At 31.8% G+C, this 16,215-nt stretch overlaps 1 protein-coding gene across 3 annotated transcripts; it reads right to left on the bottom strand.

The window, feature by feature from the left end:
- Positions 1-9: 9 nt before the first annotated feature.
- On the bottom strand, positions 10-15,991 carry LOC136350676 (mid1-interacting protein 1-like). 3 transcript variants are annotated; one of them, XM_066302643.1, is made up of 3 exons: positions 15,667-15,991; positions 1,510-1,826; positions 10-636 (listed from the first exon to the last, which is right to left on the bottom strand). In XM_066302643.1, exons 1-3 carry the CDS (start codon positions 15,759-15,761, stop codon positions 350-352), a joined length of 699 nt encoding a protein of 232 aa, XP_066158740.1. In that variant the 5' UTR covers positions 15,762-15,991; the 3' UTR covers positions 10-349. The 3 variants fall into 3 exon arrangements, with proteins under 3 accessions (XP_066158740.1, XP_066158742.1, XP_066158741.1); XM_066302645.1 differs by lacking the exon at positions 15,667-15,991 and adding an exon at positions 6,215-6,363; XM_066302644.1 differs by lacking the exon at positions 15,667-15,991 and adding an exon at positions 4,201-4,357.
- Between the last annotated feature and the right edge of the window lie 224 nt (positions 15,992-16,215).

Here is a 16,215-nt window from a genome sequence, read left to right as displayed (position 1 = left end):
AACCGGGAGAACCATTTCAATAGAGCGTTTTATTTATAAATAATTGATACATCTCTATCTACAACTCTCACTAGAATAAATAAAAATATTACAATAACATAATGAGCAAAATTAGATAATCTAACCGATATATCACTTTGCAGATTGACCATTACGCGCAACAGTCACTCAGCTCCAGTCACACAAACCCTCAAGCAAACACAGCACATCCGTGGAAAAAAGCAACAAAATTTGCCATACAATTCATTCGAACCGCAATTTTAGATCTGAAACAAAAATTAACTCCTACACTTTTTCCCACTTATGTACACCTAGGTCGCAAAAATTATTGCCCTAACACCCTTAACAATTAAACTGGCCCGCCAATATCGTGCTGATAGCGCCAAGTCAGGTACTGGGCAGCTTCGGTCATCTCTTTTAACGACCTGGTGAGTCCCACCAAATGCCTCTGGAAATCATGGGCTATCCTTTCGGTACGGCATTCTTCTGGCACCACTTCCTCGATTCCTGAATCGTTTTCATTGCAACTACCTGTCTCCGAGTCGGAATCGCTCATTGCAGAAGTACTCGAGTTAGTCGAGCCAACGCTTACTGTTGATGGTCGCCGGATGTGTCCTTTTATTGGAAGAACTGAAACTAAAATTTAAAAAACCATTGAAAACTAATGTTGTTTGCATAAATTTCATGAAATTTGTGAATAAACACTTGGAATACATATATAAAGCTGTCTTTTTCTTTTCGTTCTTCTTGTACGTGGTTGTGTAAATCTTGAGATTTATCGGCTGATTTTTTGAAATTTTTCTAGCAAAAAAGAGGAAAATATTTTTTTGTTGGTGATAGACAAAATTTATTTATTTTATGTAAATTAGACGGAGAATAGGCCCTGAGTAAGATTTAAAAAAAAAGTTGTTATTTGCGCCTATCTGCTTAAAACCGTAACATCAATTTTATCAATCTCATCACAGATCACATCAGATAAAATACGGGTTTCCAAAATTCCAAGACGAGCCGACCTGAACTTGAACAATCAATAGTCGTCGAGAAAAAAGGTGAGCCAGACATAAAATTTTTATAGCTGGTTTTTTTTATTCAAGAAAATAGACTGAATATTGCGATGACATCATTTAAAACAAGGTATACATATTACGCATTGTTTTAAGAAGCTTCATTAATAGTACTGGAAATCCTTGCAATAATATGTTACAGCTATAAAGTAGACCATAAACGCAAATGCACAAAAGTAGTATAAAAACCTCCTAAAGTATGACGGCAAAAATACAAAAAATGGTTCAACTAAAAAGGAGTTACGAATTATTGCATAAGGCGGCTATTTTTGAACAGTCGAAATAAATCATACGATCCAAATGCCAACTTTTTTTTTCTTTGCAATTATTTCCTAAAGCATGAAACATCTGGTGTAAGACTTAATCAATATAACTTACTATAACCTTTATAACCTAAAATTCTTTCGGAAAAAACTCTCAGATAATTTATTAAATAAACACCTACCTAAGGATGTCTCCGGAATATCCTGTACAGGTTGGGCCTTACCACCCCATAACAATCCATCCTTGACGTTCTTGAGCATACTGTAGATTTCGAAAAGGTCTGTAGCCTTCAAAGTCTGCTGCACTGCATATTTGTTCTTGTGTTTCTCGGAAGCCGGGTCTTGCTCATCGCCCACCTTCAGATCCATCAACCTGCATGGAACCAGGATGGTTTCATCCATGACGTTCACGGTTTTGACGAATTTCTCGATGACGTTCATAACGCTGTGCGGTGAACTCTCTGTATCATCGTTTCGTGCGATGCGGCGTAGGCAATTCCTGCAAAAGTCGGAGTTTTAGTGTTTGTTCACAAAGAGCACAAATAAATGAATAGATATTCAGGTATTATTCAAATTAGTTTCTTTTATTTACTCGAAAATGAAGGCATTGGAGAGAGGAAATTAGACTTTTAAAAGTGGCTTTGCTCGGAGAGAATCCTAGAAAACCAGTTCAAAAGAGTTTCAAGTGGCACTTAAAATGCTGCAACCAAGTGTGTAACAAAAGTTTAAACATGATTGATGAACAATAAACTCGACGAGGCTATTTTTATTGTTGGCTGAAAAGGAAAGTCTTATTGGACGCTTTTATAAGATACTTGATTCATTTTGTCTCTCAGGCAAAAAGTTGAACATGACATCTATTTGTGTTTTTTTAAATATCAAAAGAAATAAAACCCTAAAGAATTATTACTTAATTATCGCATATTGGCAATTATATTCGTATAGCGAGTAATAATTTCGTGCGCGGTTTATATTTACAATTATCGGTTTATATTTAAAAAAATAATAACACTTATTCCTTGAAATGAAAATTAGGTTTAAAACGCTATAATTAGAGCTACTAAAACACCGCCAATTATGTCATCTTAGTATGTACAACAAGCTTCAGGCCTATTGCAATCATTAATAGTTCCCGATATATCAATAAACAAAGTCTGGAGTGAAGGCACATTAAAAAAATTGGGTCATAATGATTGTAAATTTTGTAATCTGGTACCGACCCCAGACACATCAATGGCAATTGTTCCTTAAACATGTGATCGTTACAGTAGATTAACTTTAAATAACAATACTAATTTGGTACTTCAACACAATAATTGGTAAACAATGTTTTCAGGAAAATTACCCAGCAAAACTAATTTTTACTGAATTTTACCATACAAAAATCCATCAATTATGGTTTTGAGCACTTAGCTGTAAATTATTATATAAAGATTTATTACTTACAATTGATTATGAATGACTTTAAAGACGTAATTTTATGACCGTTTTTTAAATATATAAATTTCGATATTACATCAATAAATTTTATTGGTCGGATAAGAATGACACGGTGATAAAATGATCATACAAAAGTCAAAGTCTAATGGAAATGTTCGGTCTAAAAACGATCAACAATTTACGTCAAATTTCATTTATTGTCATTAAACCAAAAAAATTGCTTATTTAACTAATCAGTCGATGCTAAAGGAAAAAAATATATATCCTTTTTTATTTTCATCATTTTTTTTTAATACCAAACACCTAATTTTAGAATTTGTCTGTTTTTTAGGAAGAAGTTTTTTTTAAATCAAACGTTACTTCTAATTTTTTTTATAGGATTATAAATGGATATGGATACTATTGTTGTCAAAAAATATTGTATCTTATGGAGGAGTAGTTTCCATTTAAAAAAATACACATGTTTAAATAATTAGTGTAATTTAGAGGCTCTAAGGAAAATTTGTGCTGCATTGGGAAACTTACTGGAAGATCGTTTAAGACTAATAAACCACAACTAGCAAGTAATCAAACTAATGTTAACGGGTATTTAATTGCGGGAAATATTGTCGGTGCCATTAAATCGCGTAATTTGCCATCTGTCACTCCCTGTGACAAATTACCCTGCTACGATTTACATGACAACTGTTATTGCAATTTGTAAGCAATAACTCTGGTTTGATTGGAAAGCCGATTTACGAATTTTGGACAATGGAAATTTCAGTAATGTTACTTATTCACTTTTAACCTGAAGTTTAACTAGAAAATGTCCAGTACTCAATAAATATCTTGGCCCTCAAATTGCTGGGTTTTTGCCAGATTCACTTCTCCAATCTTACGCCTATTCTGTCTATCTTTATTTAAAACCGAGTCACTATAATGAGAATAACACTGAAAGTCGCTTTATGAATGACAATTAAGAAAATTCCTACATTTCGAATCACTTGTTAAGATTCAATTAAGTTTTATTCATCGTTCCTACTTTTATTAGTAGTTCCTGCTGCAGAAAACTATTAGAGATACTAATACGACATTAAGTGTTTTCTAAATGAATTTTTTTGTGGTTTGTAAATGTAGTGATTTGTGTGTTAAAAATCTACAAAGTCCTTTCACTTCATATAGCACTACCAATTAATGAAAAGCAATGCTTATTAGAGCTTTTTAAAAAGACATATTCCAATTAACGCCAAACCTCGTTTTATATATAATACTTTAAAGCCCCATCAGTGATGGTTTCGCAATGTCACCTAATACCTAACTCCCATAACGCAATACGTTGTTTTCAAACCCATTGGAACACAAATGTATCTAATCGAAGCAGCATTAAGCGCTTTGGTTCGCTAAGATTTGAGATTACTTTTGAGGTTGTATAATAGAAAAACTAAGCTAACAACCTGTTGAATGAACCCTCGCAAATACTGTCACCTTGACTCGACAAAATCAGCATTTTTAAGTGCAGATGAAGTATGAACACAACACGAGATAACGAAGGACGATACTACACGTGCACCAACTGCTTATGGCATGAAATGACCAGCACTGACCACATACTAAACCTGCTTCAACAACAATTTCCATTAAATAGACCAAACACATGGCACAAGGTATGGTGGGGTTCCCCGACGCAAAACGAAGATTTTTATTAGCAGAGAGGGAGTTAATACAGCAATTTTTGTTTACCATCATCCAAGGTTGATGCACCGACTTCGACTCATCTGAATGTTATGTTTTGTCAACAACAGATCATTTTGAATTTTAACTAAAGTAATAACATACATATACATAATCCTGAATTAAAAAAGAACCATTAAACTCACAATATGTTTTTCCCACTGCGTTATTAAGTAATGACTGACACATAAATGTATAATCAGCCAGACAATACACAGAAAAAAACTTTAAGGTCAAGTACCATAAAGCAGTAGTGGAAGATTTTATTTACAAATATATTTCAGGAACGAACTAAGTGGAGTCGGTGGAATAGATGAAATTCGAGTGTGTGAACTCTGATTTCTAATGACTTACTAAACTGAAGATAAGATAATCAACTCTAAGACTAGATCAACAAAATAAACAATTCACTGAAAATATCCGAATTGGCAGGAGTTAAAAAAAAAACAAAAATTCACAAAAAATATCCGCAACAGTACAAAAAATACGAAAAACTAAAATGAATATGGTTTCTGCGTATCTCGTTATTTAAACAAGACTTGTCTTAATAGCAACATAAAAATAGTTCACCCAGGCTTTCAGATTAAATGCAATAATTCACTAAATAAAGTGCAAAATATCTGCAGCTGCTTTCATTCTTTAAGAAATAGATTACCAGGAATAAAAGGGACCGGTGAAACACACTTTTGGATATTCCTCAGTGTTGCAGACATCTATAAATCACCCACTACATCACAGAAACAATTAGAAGCGACATTAATGACACTTTACATTCATTACGTTACGTTTTAGTTATGCAAGTGATTAGAAAAATATTCATTTTACAGCTATATTGGCTATTTTTTTAGTGTCCCTATTCAATTCAGTTTAAGTTAACGAAAAAACTCTATTGGATTTTTTTTTATGTGGTTTCTATATTAAAAAATTATGAGATTTCTGTTTTCATTATTTTATAGCATGATGGATAATTCTTCGAAAACAATTACTTATAAAGATTTAAAAAAATAAATACTCGGAGTGTATGTAACAAGTTTTATTTGCATTTTTGGACATTCTATGGCACCATTCTCCTTGTTAACACTTACAAAAACGACAACAAGAAAGGCAACCAAAGTGATATGGTAACACGATTTACCCTTTGCCCCTAGCGTCATGACCTTGCAGCTATGATTATTTTTAAAACAAAAAAAATCATGTCTCGCCTCCGTTTTCCAATTCAATTTATTGGAACTTGGACTGATCAACAAAGTTTAACATGGCTTTTTCGAAAAAAAAAATATCATAACAGAGCTTTCTTCCAAAGTCCAAAGAATCACATTTCTAAAGCACATCCTCAAATAGAATGCCATGTGATATGATGACAATACCCACTTGAAATTGTAAATAATAATCCTATGACCATTGAACTCCAGACTGTCCTTTGTGAATTAAAGATTCGTAGGAAAGTCAATCGTTTTTAATATTTTAGAAATCAATTGAGCGACTCCATTATGCTTCAAATGTATATCAAAATATAGCCAACAACATCAATTCAATTAAGATATACTTATATTTACAAAAAAAAAACAATAAAAATCCTCACACTGCAAGTTTATGTAATATGAAGATAACGTTAATCACTAAATAAATTTACACAAACACTGGTCCCATCAAACATCACGGGTTGACATGCATAGTAGATCAAACCTGCATGGCAACTACTGATGGTTTTTGGGACCTAAACTAAATGGTACCCACTTTTGAATTAGGGTCGTTGCCAACACAACTTCGCACATGATATGCATGATGATTTGCTGATACTAAAACACCTAAAAAGTTTTCATAGCCACGCCGCCCAAAACCGCGAACCCTACTACTAACTGGTTTTCATTAAATCGAACTTTTAATATGAAAATGTCGCTGTGGTGGGGACGAACTTTTGAATATTGAAAATATTACATGAAATTAAAAAATGCATATTAATACTTGATTTTTCATTATTCATGGTCCAGGCTATTGTTGGTAGTAATTTACATTTAGGAATATGGTATTAAGTGCTCGCTCCAATTCAATAACCTTAGGAAATTATAATCGCCTAGGAAAATGAAAACAGTTAAGGACGACATGGTTGGTAAACAAAATTGGGTTGAGGGGATATGGCGTACGATCTGAATGTAAAATGGTGATTTTAATTTTCGGCTCTTTGAAGAAATATTCAATTAAAAATCCCCAGTTTTTCTAAACTCCGTTATATTTTCACATATGGACCTTTGTCTCCCCAAAAAAGAATCAATATCAATAAATTTTTCTCATTTGGCTAGTAAAGGAATTAATTGTTGCAGGCATTTATTTCTAGGCGAACCAAGAGAAAGCAAACCATCCTGACTGATTTATTATTTTTTGCGTCCTCTGCAGCTGTAAATGTGACTTTCAGGACTTTAATAAAAAGGATATGTGCGTTCATTTTTCGCTTTGCGAAAAAACACATAAAATAATTTTTAAGCTTCTCAAGATTTACAATAAAACATGGTAAAAACATAAATATTGATTATCGCGCATTCTATTTTTCGAATGTTAAGAAGCTTAAAAAAAAGCATGTAATTTGGAAAACGCCAACCCTATATCCCTGCAAACAGGAAGTTTTCGGATATAAAACACCGTTCTTTCCTGCCGTGGACTAGATCAAGTTCAAACGCTCACCTGCCACTGTTATCAAATCCTATGAAGCTGGAATGTGATCCGTATCTCACATATGAACGCACAATAACCGCTCAATCTCACTAAACAGCAAAAAACATGTCAATGATCAGATTAAATAAATTGCAAAACGACTTCCCTCAATTGGTTCGCAGCAATTAAATTGGACTGTATGAAAATTACGGGTTTCGCAGGAAAACCTACAAGAACGGCTGATTTTGTTATATTGCGTAACGTATATTTTCGAAGATAAAACTTGGCAGATTAATAACAAGATATTATACGTTAAAGATAGCCTTTTTAACATAGTTTCGGCATAAGCGGTAATAACCGAAAAAAAAAATGTAGGCTTAATTGGTAATTTTCGTTATATCTAGAAAGTTCGACATAGAGGAAATAGCAAATTATTCAATATCTTGTGTCAAGTGAGTGGAGGCAAAGTGCACGGCTGAAGGCAAATGAGACGAGTTGCCTTATTAGTCTAATAAAAATATTCATAATATGCCAAACTTGGAACATCTAAGAACTCATTATAAAGCGGATCACCCAAGGCATTTTTGTATGATTACATTATAATTTAGAAATAACTGCTACTACAGCAACTATTCCATGTTTTGACGCTCGCAAATGGAAAGTATTAAACCTTTCATTGATTGCCTATTTTCAATATACAATTTTTTTGAAAACTTGAAACTAATAAGTAAGCGATAGGTATAGATGTATAAAATTACAGACTTAGGGCAACCACTATGTTCTGTATCCGCCATGTAAGAGTCGTTCAATGGTAATTAGATACTGCCGTCAACGTCATTCTTATTAGCGGTGTAAAGCACCGCCTTAAACTTTCACCGGTTTTGCTGAAATTTTGTGGTTTTCACGTTACTGTTGATGGTTTATTTACTATAAAATTTAACACCATAAACAAAATTCTTCAAAACAAAAATCCCGCTATTACGAGGAAAAGATGAATAATTTTGTAACTGAAATCAGAAACAGGAATTTTGAAGTTTTCTCTCTAATTCAAACTTCTCATAAGAATAAACTTGGAAATATCAGCATTTTTGGTAACACTAATCCCCACGGAAACAAAAGAAAATTGTTAATTATGCTAAGTTATAATATTGCGACATTGTTTTCTCTGAATTAACATACACGTTAACAAACAATAAAGCAAATTGCGTCAGAAATTCCTCCATATTTAACCCATGAGGTACTTATCAATTAATTAAAAATATCTATTAACCATTCAAATTTTTGAATTGTTTATAATCAAACAAACATCAATCTAAAAATAAAGAAGTTTGCAATGTCATCTTTCTCTCGGTTTGATTTTTAAAGCATAATAGACAAAATAATAAAAATTGAGGTCAGTTAATATTTCAGATAAATAATTTTCCAATTTGCTGCCATTAAAAATTTGTAATCTCGAGATGACAACCCGTCAAAGTAAATGTAGACCAGTTTAGTATATAATAATGTGAAAATCCCGAAAGTTAGTTATAACTCGACATCACATTTCATTTAACAATTTATCATTCAAAAAAAGTTCAATTATATACCTTCTAAAATAATTTAAAAATTATTTTAATAGAAAAATACTACTAAAATCAATCTTATTCGTTTGACAAATCAGAAAACCACATTTTAAAAATTAAAACATTTTCATTGAAATGTCAATGATAAAATAATTAAACAAGGTCTTATGCAAGTCCTCACGCACAAAATTTCAAACGATTTTTAAAGAAAAGTAGTTTCCACTTGTTACTGTAATAAGAACCAACAGAGGAGAAATTTAAAAAATCTTAATTATCAAATTTTATAGTTTAAGCTAACGACACTTTAATATGGTAAATTTTACTGCGAAAATGACGCCAAGGTTTTAATGCTCTGATACGATTTATGGATGTAATATCTGTGAATGTGACGTCTAGGAGTGAAACCCAAAATTATAACCATTAATTTAAAAAAAGTCATTGACTGATTTTCAGTTACCCCATCAGACATAAACCAATGACGCGGGAAACGACATCTGAGATGAGTCCATTTATTACAATAAACTTGTTTAAATTTTACGTAAGTACATTCATTTTTGTCCTCAAATGGTTATTGAAAGTGCTAAAGATCACTAAGACGAATTATTGACGCAAAACCTTGTTTTTTACAAAATTCCTGTAACTAAGTGAATTAGTTACAACAGTTGAATCCGGATTATTGACATACATCATGTATAATATATCAATCAAAAAAAACTACAATTAGCAAAAAAACAAAGAGACTATTAGTAAAATCTACGTCAGGCTTAAACAGAAATCATTTGCTAAAACATTGTAGCCAATCAAATTACCAGTAATGAGAACCCCATTGAAATAAAGGTAGTTTTGACGCTATTTAACTACTTACTATTACATAAACAAACTTAGAACTATGAGAGTACCTTATGTTAACAATAATTACTTACGAATCGACAAATTATTCTATTTTTGCACGATAATTTATTGCTAATTGAAATCAGCATTCGACAACCGCAAAAATCAATATAATGTTAATTTTTACGCTTTTCTCTTTAATAACCGATGTCCTTGAATACAAACTACATTTAACAAGGAAAAGGCACCTGATGGACAAGTATTGTAATATCATTACAATTACAATTTAAATAAACTTTACGACCAAAGACCAAATGTCCGAAGTAATTAAGGATCTCGTAAACGGTATCAAATACAGTCTGTAATGTTACGTAATTTAAAGAACAATGATATGATAACGGATCTTTTCGGAAATTTCCTTTCTTTTTTTAACTAAAATTCCCAGATTTTTTTCTGTTATGTTTTTATTAACTTTAACATGACAGTATTGGTTTTGTGACGTTCGTTGTTTTATAACTACGATGCGCTTTAAATTTAAGTTCAATACAATCCTGGATTAATGTTCGGAAATTTTAAAAGAATATTTTAAGAAGGAAATTTGACAATCAACTTTTTAATTATATTTTTTTGTCTGTTCACCATGTTTCTTTAGTATTTAACGTTTTATAATTTAGCTAACGGAGAATTTTTTTTAAGAATAAGATATAATTTTATTTACCGAATATGTTTTCAAATTTTAAGTGGCAAACATTAACAATAAAATGAAATTTTCTCTCTAATCTCAAGTGTTGAGATTAGAGAGACTAATGACTCGGGGGTGTCTCAAATTTAACTATCACAATGCATAGGAAAATATAAATTCGGTTAAATGACGGCAAAGATAGATTTAAAAAAAAATTGAAAATTGATTTTTCTTCTATTTTTCTTTTGGTTTAAGCTATAAAAGGACACGAATATTGAATATTTTTTATCAAGAGGTAGAAAATCAACAATCTTTTGATGATGGATAGTTACCAGGTATTAAATCAAAAATGCTCATGTATTAGAAAAGAAGTTGAATGACGAATATGGGAGAAGAAATGCGCGGTATATTGCAAAAATCACTTTCATATTGTAACTAGTCGTAACGAGCCTAAAGAAAATTATTACGAATCGAATTCCTTTAAAATTACTATTCTTATTTTAGACACATATATCACAGATGACTGTGCATGGACATCGCCGTCACTATCTCGAAATGCTGCCCTCAAGCTCGCTTTCATATATACGACAGAATAGTTTTAGCAATAGTGAACATCATCACAAAACCTGTATAGAACAATACCGTGAGAAAGGTACCTGTAGAAAGAGAAAATAAAGCCGTAAGTGAAATGTAGGTTCCGTTTCTACAGTCAACTACAACACTAGATTACACTGTGGCTCGTAAAAAATCACTTGACTCATTAATATTAATAAATTTTTTGAAGAGTAAAAGTTTTATTTGTAACAATTTTGGAAGAAGGGTCTCAACATGAGACAAATGTAACAAATATTAATACATTGTACTAATCACTTACATCTTGAACAACAAAACCGTATTTGTTTATAAAAACAATAGATTATTAATAATAAAGGAAATAATTACGTTGAACCCACTTACCAACTATAGAAAAAATTTACTATAAATAATATCAAACCATACATCTATTCTTAATATTCTCAGATCGCATTCTAAACATATCTATGAAATTGAAACAAATTGAATAAATTCAATTTCTTATCGTTTTTAACGTGAATAAAATGACTTGAAGAAATTAATCATGAATCACATTATTGCCCCATCAGTGCTACTTACTAAATGTGCGTTAATTACAATATTAGTATTCAACTGCTTCCTGACAGAGCATTTTTCAACAAGCGAGTTTCTAAATATAAACAACTTTTATTACTATATTACAATAAATTCGTACTAAAAATAATTATTTTTTCGTTATAGTCAACAACCTATTTGTGGACGAAATGAAATAGAGCATGAAGCGATAACGTAGTATAGGGAAATTTGGCATGGTTTTGCAATCCAAAATGACTTCTACCGCATCAAAATCAAGGAAAAATAATAGTTACCACCACAAACTTGCTGTTTCACAAGTATTCCGATAAAACTCGCACTAAAACCTTATTTAGCTGCAAATATGCAATACTAACCCAACAGCACACGCCGAAATCTAACATCATACTAGTTGCACAAGACCACACGAAGACTTTGAACTATTAGTAATGAAATTGACCATATTTAAATCTTGTATTTGTCTTTTATGAAAGGTTAACATATTGCGCAGCAGTATAACCCCTAAATTCTTAAAGCAATGTCAAAATATTGCTCAACTATTCTTTTTCTGGCCACTGTGTATGGTGGGAATAATAATTATTGTGGTGAGCCCACGATGCTTATACCCCGCAGGTTATACACGATTTTCAGCTAGTGGCATCCATACGAATTTGCATAAAAAAGAAAGCTTTTGACACTTCCTGAGACAATTAACTCCGAAAATATCCAAAATACTTAGCAATTAAATACCTACCTACTCTACATATTTGTTTTTGAGTCTTACTATGATCTCAGTTCTATTAATACGAGCATATCAATTCAACAAAATGCATTAAGTCTTGATCAAATTTAATGCTACATTCGTCGAAATTTGTGAAAGTTAAATTTTCAGTTAAGCACTAATTAAAGAAAACTACTAAAGTTCCAGAAATCTCAGAATCATCCACAGCGTTGAAATTACTATTGAAAACCTTTGAGTGCTGTAAATCAACTGCCACTATGGAGGTGATAGTAAAACTGACTAATTCAATTTATCAGTACCCATCTTGAACACTATGAACTTTATCATATTAGATACGAATACAAAAATATGGTTGAATGATGAGGTACAATGAGTAACAAATCAATAAATATGATTCCTGGAAGATGTTCTAAATATGATCCACGACTAGACAAGATCGACAATTTAAACATCACCTCAGTGATCATCAAAAGTATAAAAGTCAATATGACCATTGTAATTTGGCCAACTAAAATTGGCTGCGTTCCAATTCTGAAATATTTAAACAACCTAATATTGGAGGGAGATATCGCTTTAACTTCAACGAACTTTCCTCGCAACTTTCTGATCAAAAATTCATATGTGCACGTGTAAGCAACCCAAACACGTTGAATATAAGAGGCAACTAAATATCAAAAGAGCAAACAAACTGACAGGCATGAAAAGGAAATATGTGTGACCTGCTCTGTAACTGTGAATTCGATTCCTACGCCGATCGATATGTTTCGTTGAACGAAGTGAGCCTAAACCAAAATCATCAATATTAAATAATAATAAATATGCCAACCTTAATACCACACTACGCAACTGTACGTTCTTCTATGGTGATTGACATTTATGCCATGATTCATTAATTGGCACAACACCTTATACGTGTTTCTATAGTTATGTGGAAGTCACACCATACGAGCTACTTACCGTCTTATCATTAAATAAAAATATTTGCAACGAAATTTTCCAGGAGAATTTCTTATGTCATTGTTCAGATTAATCATCTAAATAATGCCTATACCAACGTTATACACCATTAACTAAAATAATAATGCATTCGAGTCTTCATTCACAATAATTTTGATGTGAAACATTCCCGTTTTTTCCTGAAAACCGTGTTAGTCTTTAATTTACATACGCCATGTAACGGAGTAAATAATATATTAATTGGTACCACAGGTATGTACATATCAATTGTAAACCTTGACAATGTACCTGCCTACTTAAGTGTATACCAGAATGAATAAGTGACCCATTAGTGATTGATTGACACATTATTGTAGAGTATTAAGCAAATTATAGCTAGGTACTTCAATTTTGGTGCAAGTAAGAAGATACTTTTACAGGTAGATGAGAAAAATCTATTTCTTCTAAAATCTATACTTACGAAGCTTCCAATGTGTTTACGCAACATACCGAATAATCCAAATCCAAAGCACATAACCAGAACTCAATTATTTTTATAGAGATTTAAAATTTGGAACACCAATATGACATATGTAACTAAGATTTTGTTAATATCAAATGTCATTATCATTTACGATTCGCTGCAATTAGCACCAGTTTGTGTTTTTAAAGGAAAAAATATATTTTTCAATTTAAAAACGAAATCTGTGCAGTAAAATGCTCTGCTAAGACAAATTGAATAATATATAAATTTTAAACTAATTTGTAATTAGTGATTATCGATGTTTCAATGCCCTAATCCCCCCCTAGTCAATGTCTAACTTTCCAATATGAAATATTAATATGTACTTTCCCAATTTTTTCTTCCCATTAGTTACAGAATATTTGCAATATGTAGCAAAAAAGTGTACTTGTTCCATTTTAAACGGTATGCCATTAATCTTTTGAAGATTATTTGAGAGCAGTACCAACACTCAGACCAGTACTCTCTGAAGTTTTGGAAAAAATATCAGTCTCAAATTGGAATGTTACTTAGAAAACTTAAAATTGATAAGCCCGTAGCATTCACAATACAGTAAAAAAAATTACACATTGGTATCCTAGTTTGAAGTGGCTTTTTGTTTTAGTCTTTGTATATCTATTTACAGGGTAGGAAATGTTACTTACCGAGGATGATTTCTGACTAATAGATATTTCCAAAAAATATACAACTAAATAAAAAAAAGTTTGGTATATTTGTGTAACTGTTTGCACTCTTTCTGAATCTTAAAAAAGACAAATAAACATTTTTCCAGAGGCAAATAAACTAGGAAGAGGTAGTATCTACCTAAATACCCACATAAAATATACCCAAACATTTTATAAATTAATTTTTTAATAAACTTCAAATAACCTATTGATAGCTTGGTGAGAAAAATGAAAACTAAAGATTTGTTCATAAAATGATAAGCATATTGAATTTTCTGCATTAACTTCTGGGAAAATGAACTTTAACATTTGAGCGTTGGGGTTGGGTTCCATTAATAAAAATAATTAAATTATAATATATTAATATATTAATAACTATTAAAACACATAAAAGAACAGAAGAAAAGCATAAGAAGTTATTGTAAGGACCTTGGAAATGATAAAATTTAAAAACCTCAACAAGCCCAGCACATCTCACATTGTGTATATATATCAAAAACAATCAGTTTTCTGATATAACGAAGTATAAAAAATTAAACTGAATATGCCCCGTAAGTTACCCTTTAACAGAATGTCTTAACTTTTAAGCATTCTATATTCTATATTGTAGATATTAAACAAATGTATTTGGAAATTCATGTCTTATTAGGATGTTTTTAAGAATAGTTGATTCTATTTGTAGGTGTTAGCAGGTATTATTGATGATTATTTCTCAGTATATTACTCGAATATGTTACTCGGTAAGTACTAGAAGAATTAGTTGAGTACTTTGCATATTCATGGTAGGTGTAAATTAGAACAACAATTGAAATTAGGGTAGGTACAGGTTTTTTTGGTCTGTGTCTTACCCCTTGCCATTTCTACCTATGTTGATCCAAATGTTCCCTGAACCTGCCATCATCTTAATTTTGAACTTGATGAATTAAGAATCAGTAAGTCTCATTTATAACCTGTTCAGATTTAGAAATGAGGATAAACTCAAAGTAATTTAAAAAAAATTATTTTAAAGTGTTGTTTTAAGGATTTTATTTGAAGTTTTAAAGTTTAAAATCACCCAGAAATTACCTTGATAATTAGAGCAGTAATCAGATGCCTAAATAAAAATGTCGATTCCTTAGAGAAAGATACTCTAACACGTAACCCTACAAGATTAATGCTTTTTCAAATTGGAATTGGAGGAAAAAAACTAATATTTACCTAAATTTTACACATTTACCACGATTTTTTTAGGCCTAGAAAGAATTTTGAGGTTAAGTAATGGAATGCGAACTTGACAGAATCAAATGGGGCCCAAATTTAGCATAAAAACATTCGTTCAAGGTAGGTTGACACTTTGTTTATATACATGACACACTTACAAATTGCATAACAAAAATCGCCTGGTGTAAATTAATGGTAAATATAATTAACTTTCACCTCCAACTGCTAGCTACTTCAAGCTAGGTGCAAACTCCACAAGCAAATAAGGACTTACCTGCTGTTTTCCAAGCTTTGAGTGATTTTGTCGTGGTAGGTAGTATTCATCATATTCCCAACTAACGATGAATTTTCACTGGCAATAAAAACCATAAAGGTGAAAGGAGCGGCTTCAGTCAGGAGACACCACAAAGAACGTCTATCTGAACACAGTGGCCGAAATTTGTGATTAATTAATTACCTATTTTCGTAATGCACACGAAACCGATAGTACGAGGTTAGTTGTTAATACACAGCGTAAACGTTCGCTTAAAGTAAAATTAATAGCAAAGTTAAAAACCCACTGTGGCAAGCCGCCGACTATTTGCCCACAATACATCGTCTGACGTACGCTGACGAATGAAAACCCGTCTCCTCAACATGGGGTGGGGTTCGCAAAACCTTCACAAATTCTTCGGGTTTAAAACCGTGAGAACACTTTACACAACTTGGATGAATCACGTCTTCGAGTTTTTAGGTGATTAGTACCTCCAGTTTAATTAATTTTCTATAAATCGCCTGCATTCGCTCTAATTTAATTTACCCCGTCTGGCGCCCACGAGGTCAA

This window comes from Euwallacea fornicatus, chromosome 3 (assembly GCF_040115645.1).
Source record: "Euwallacea fornicatus isolate EFF26 chromosome 3, ASM4011564v1, whole genome shotgun sequence".
NCBI classification, from domain to species: domain Eukaryota; kingdom Metazoa; phylum Arthropoda; class Insecta; order Coleoptera; family Curculionidae; genus Euwallacea; species Euwallacea fornicatus.
The sequence above is the reverse complement of the archived record's forward strand: the minus strand, read 5'-3'. Positions and strand labels throughout refer to the sequence as shown.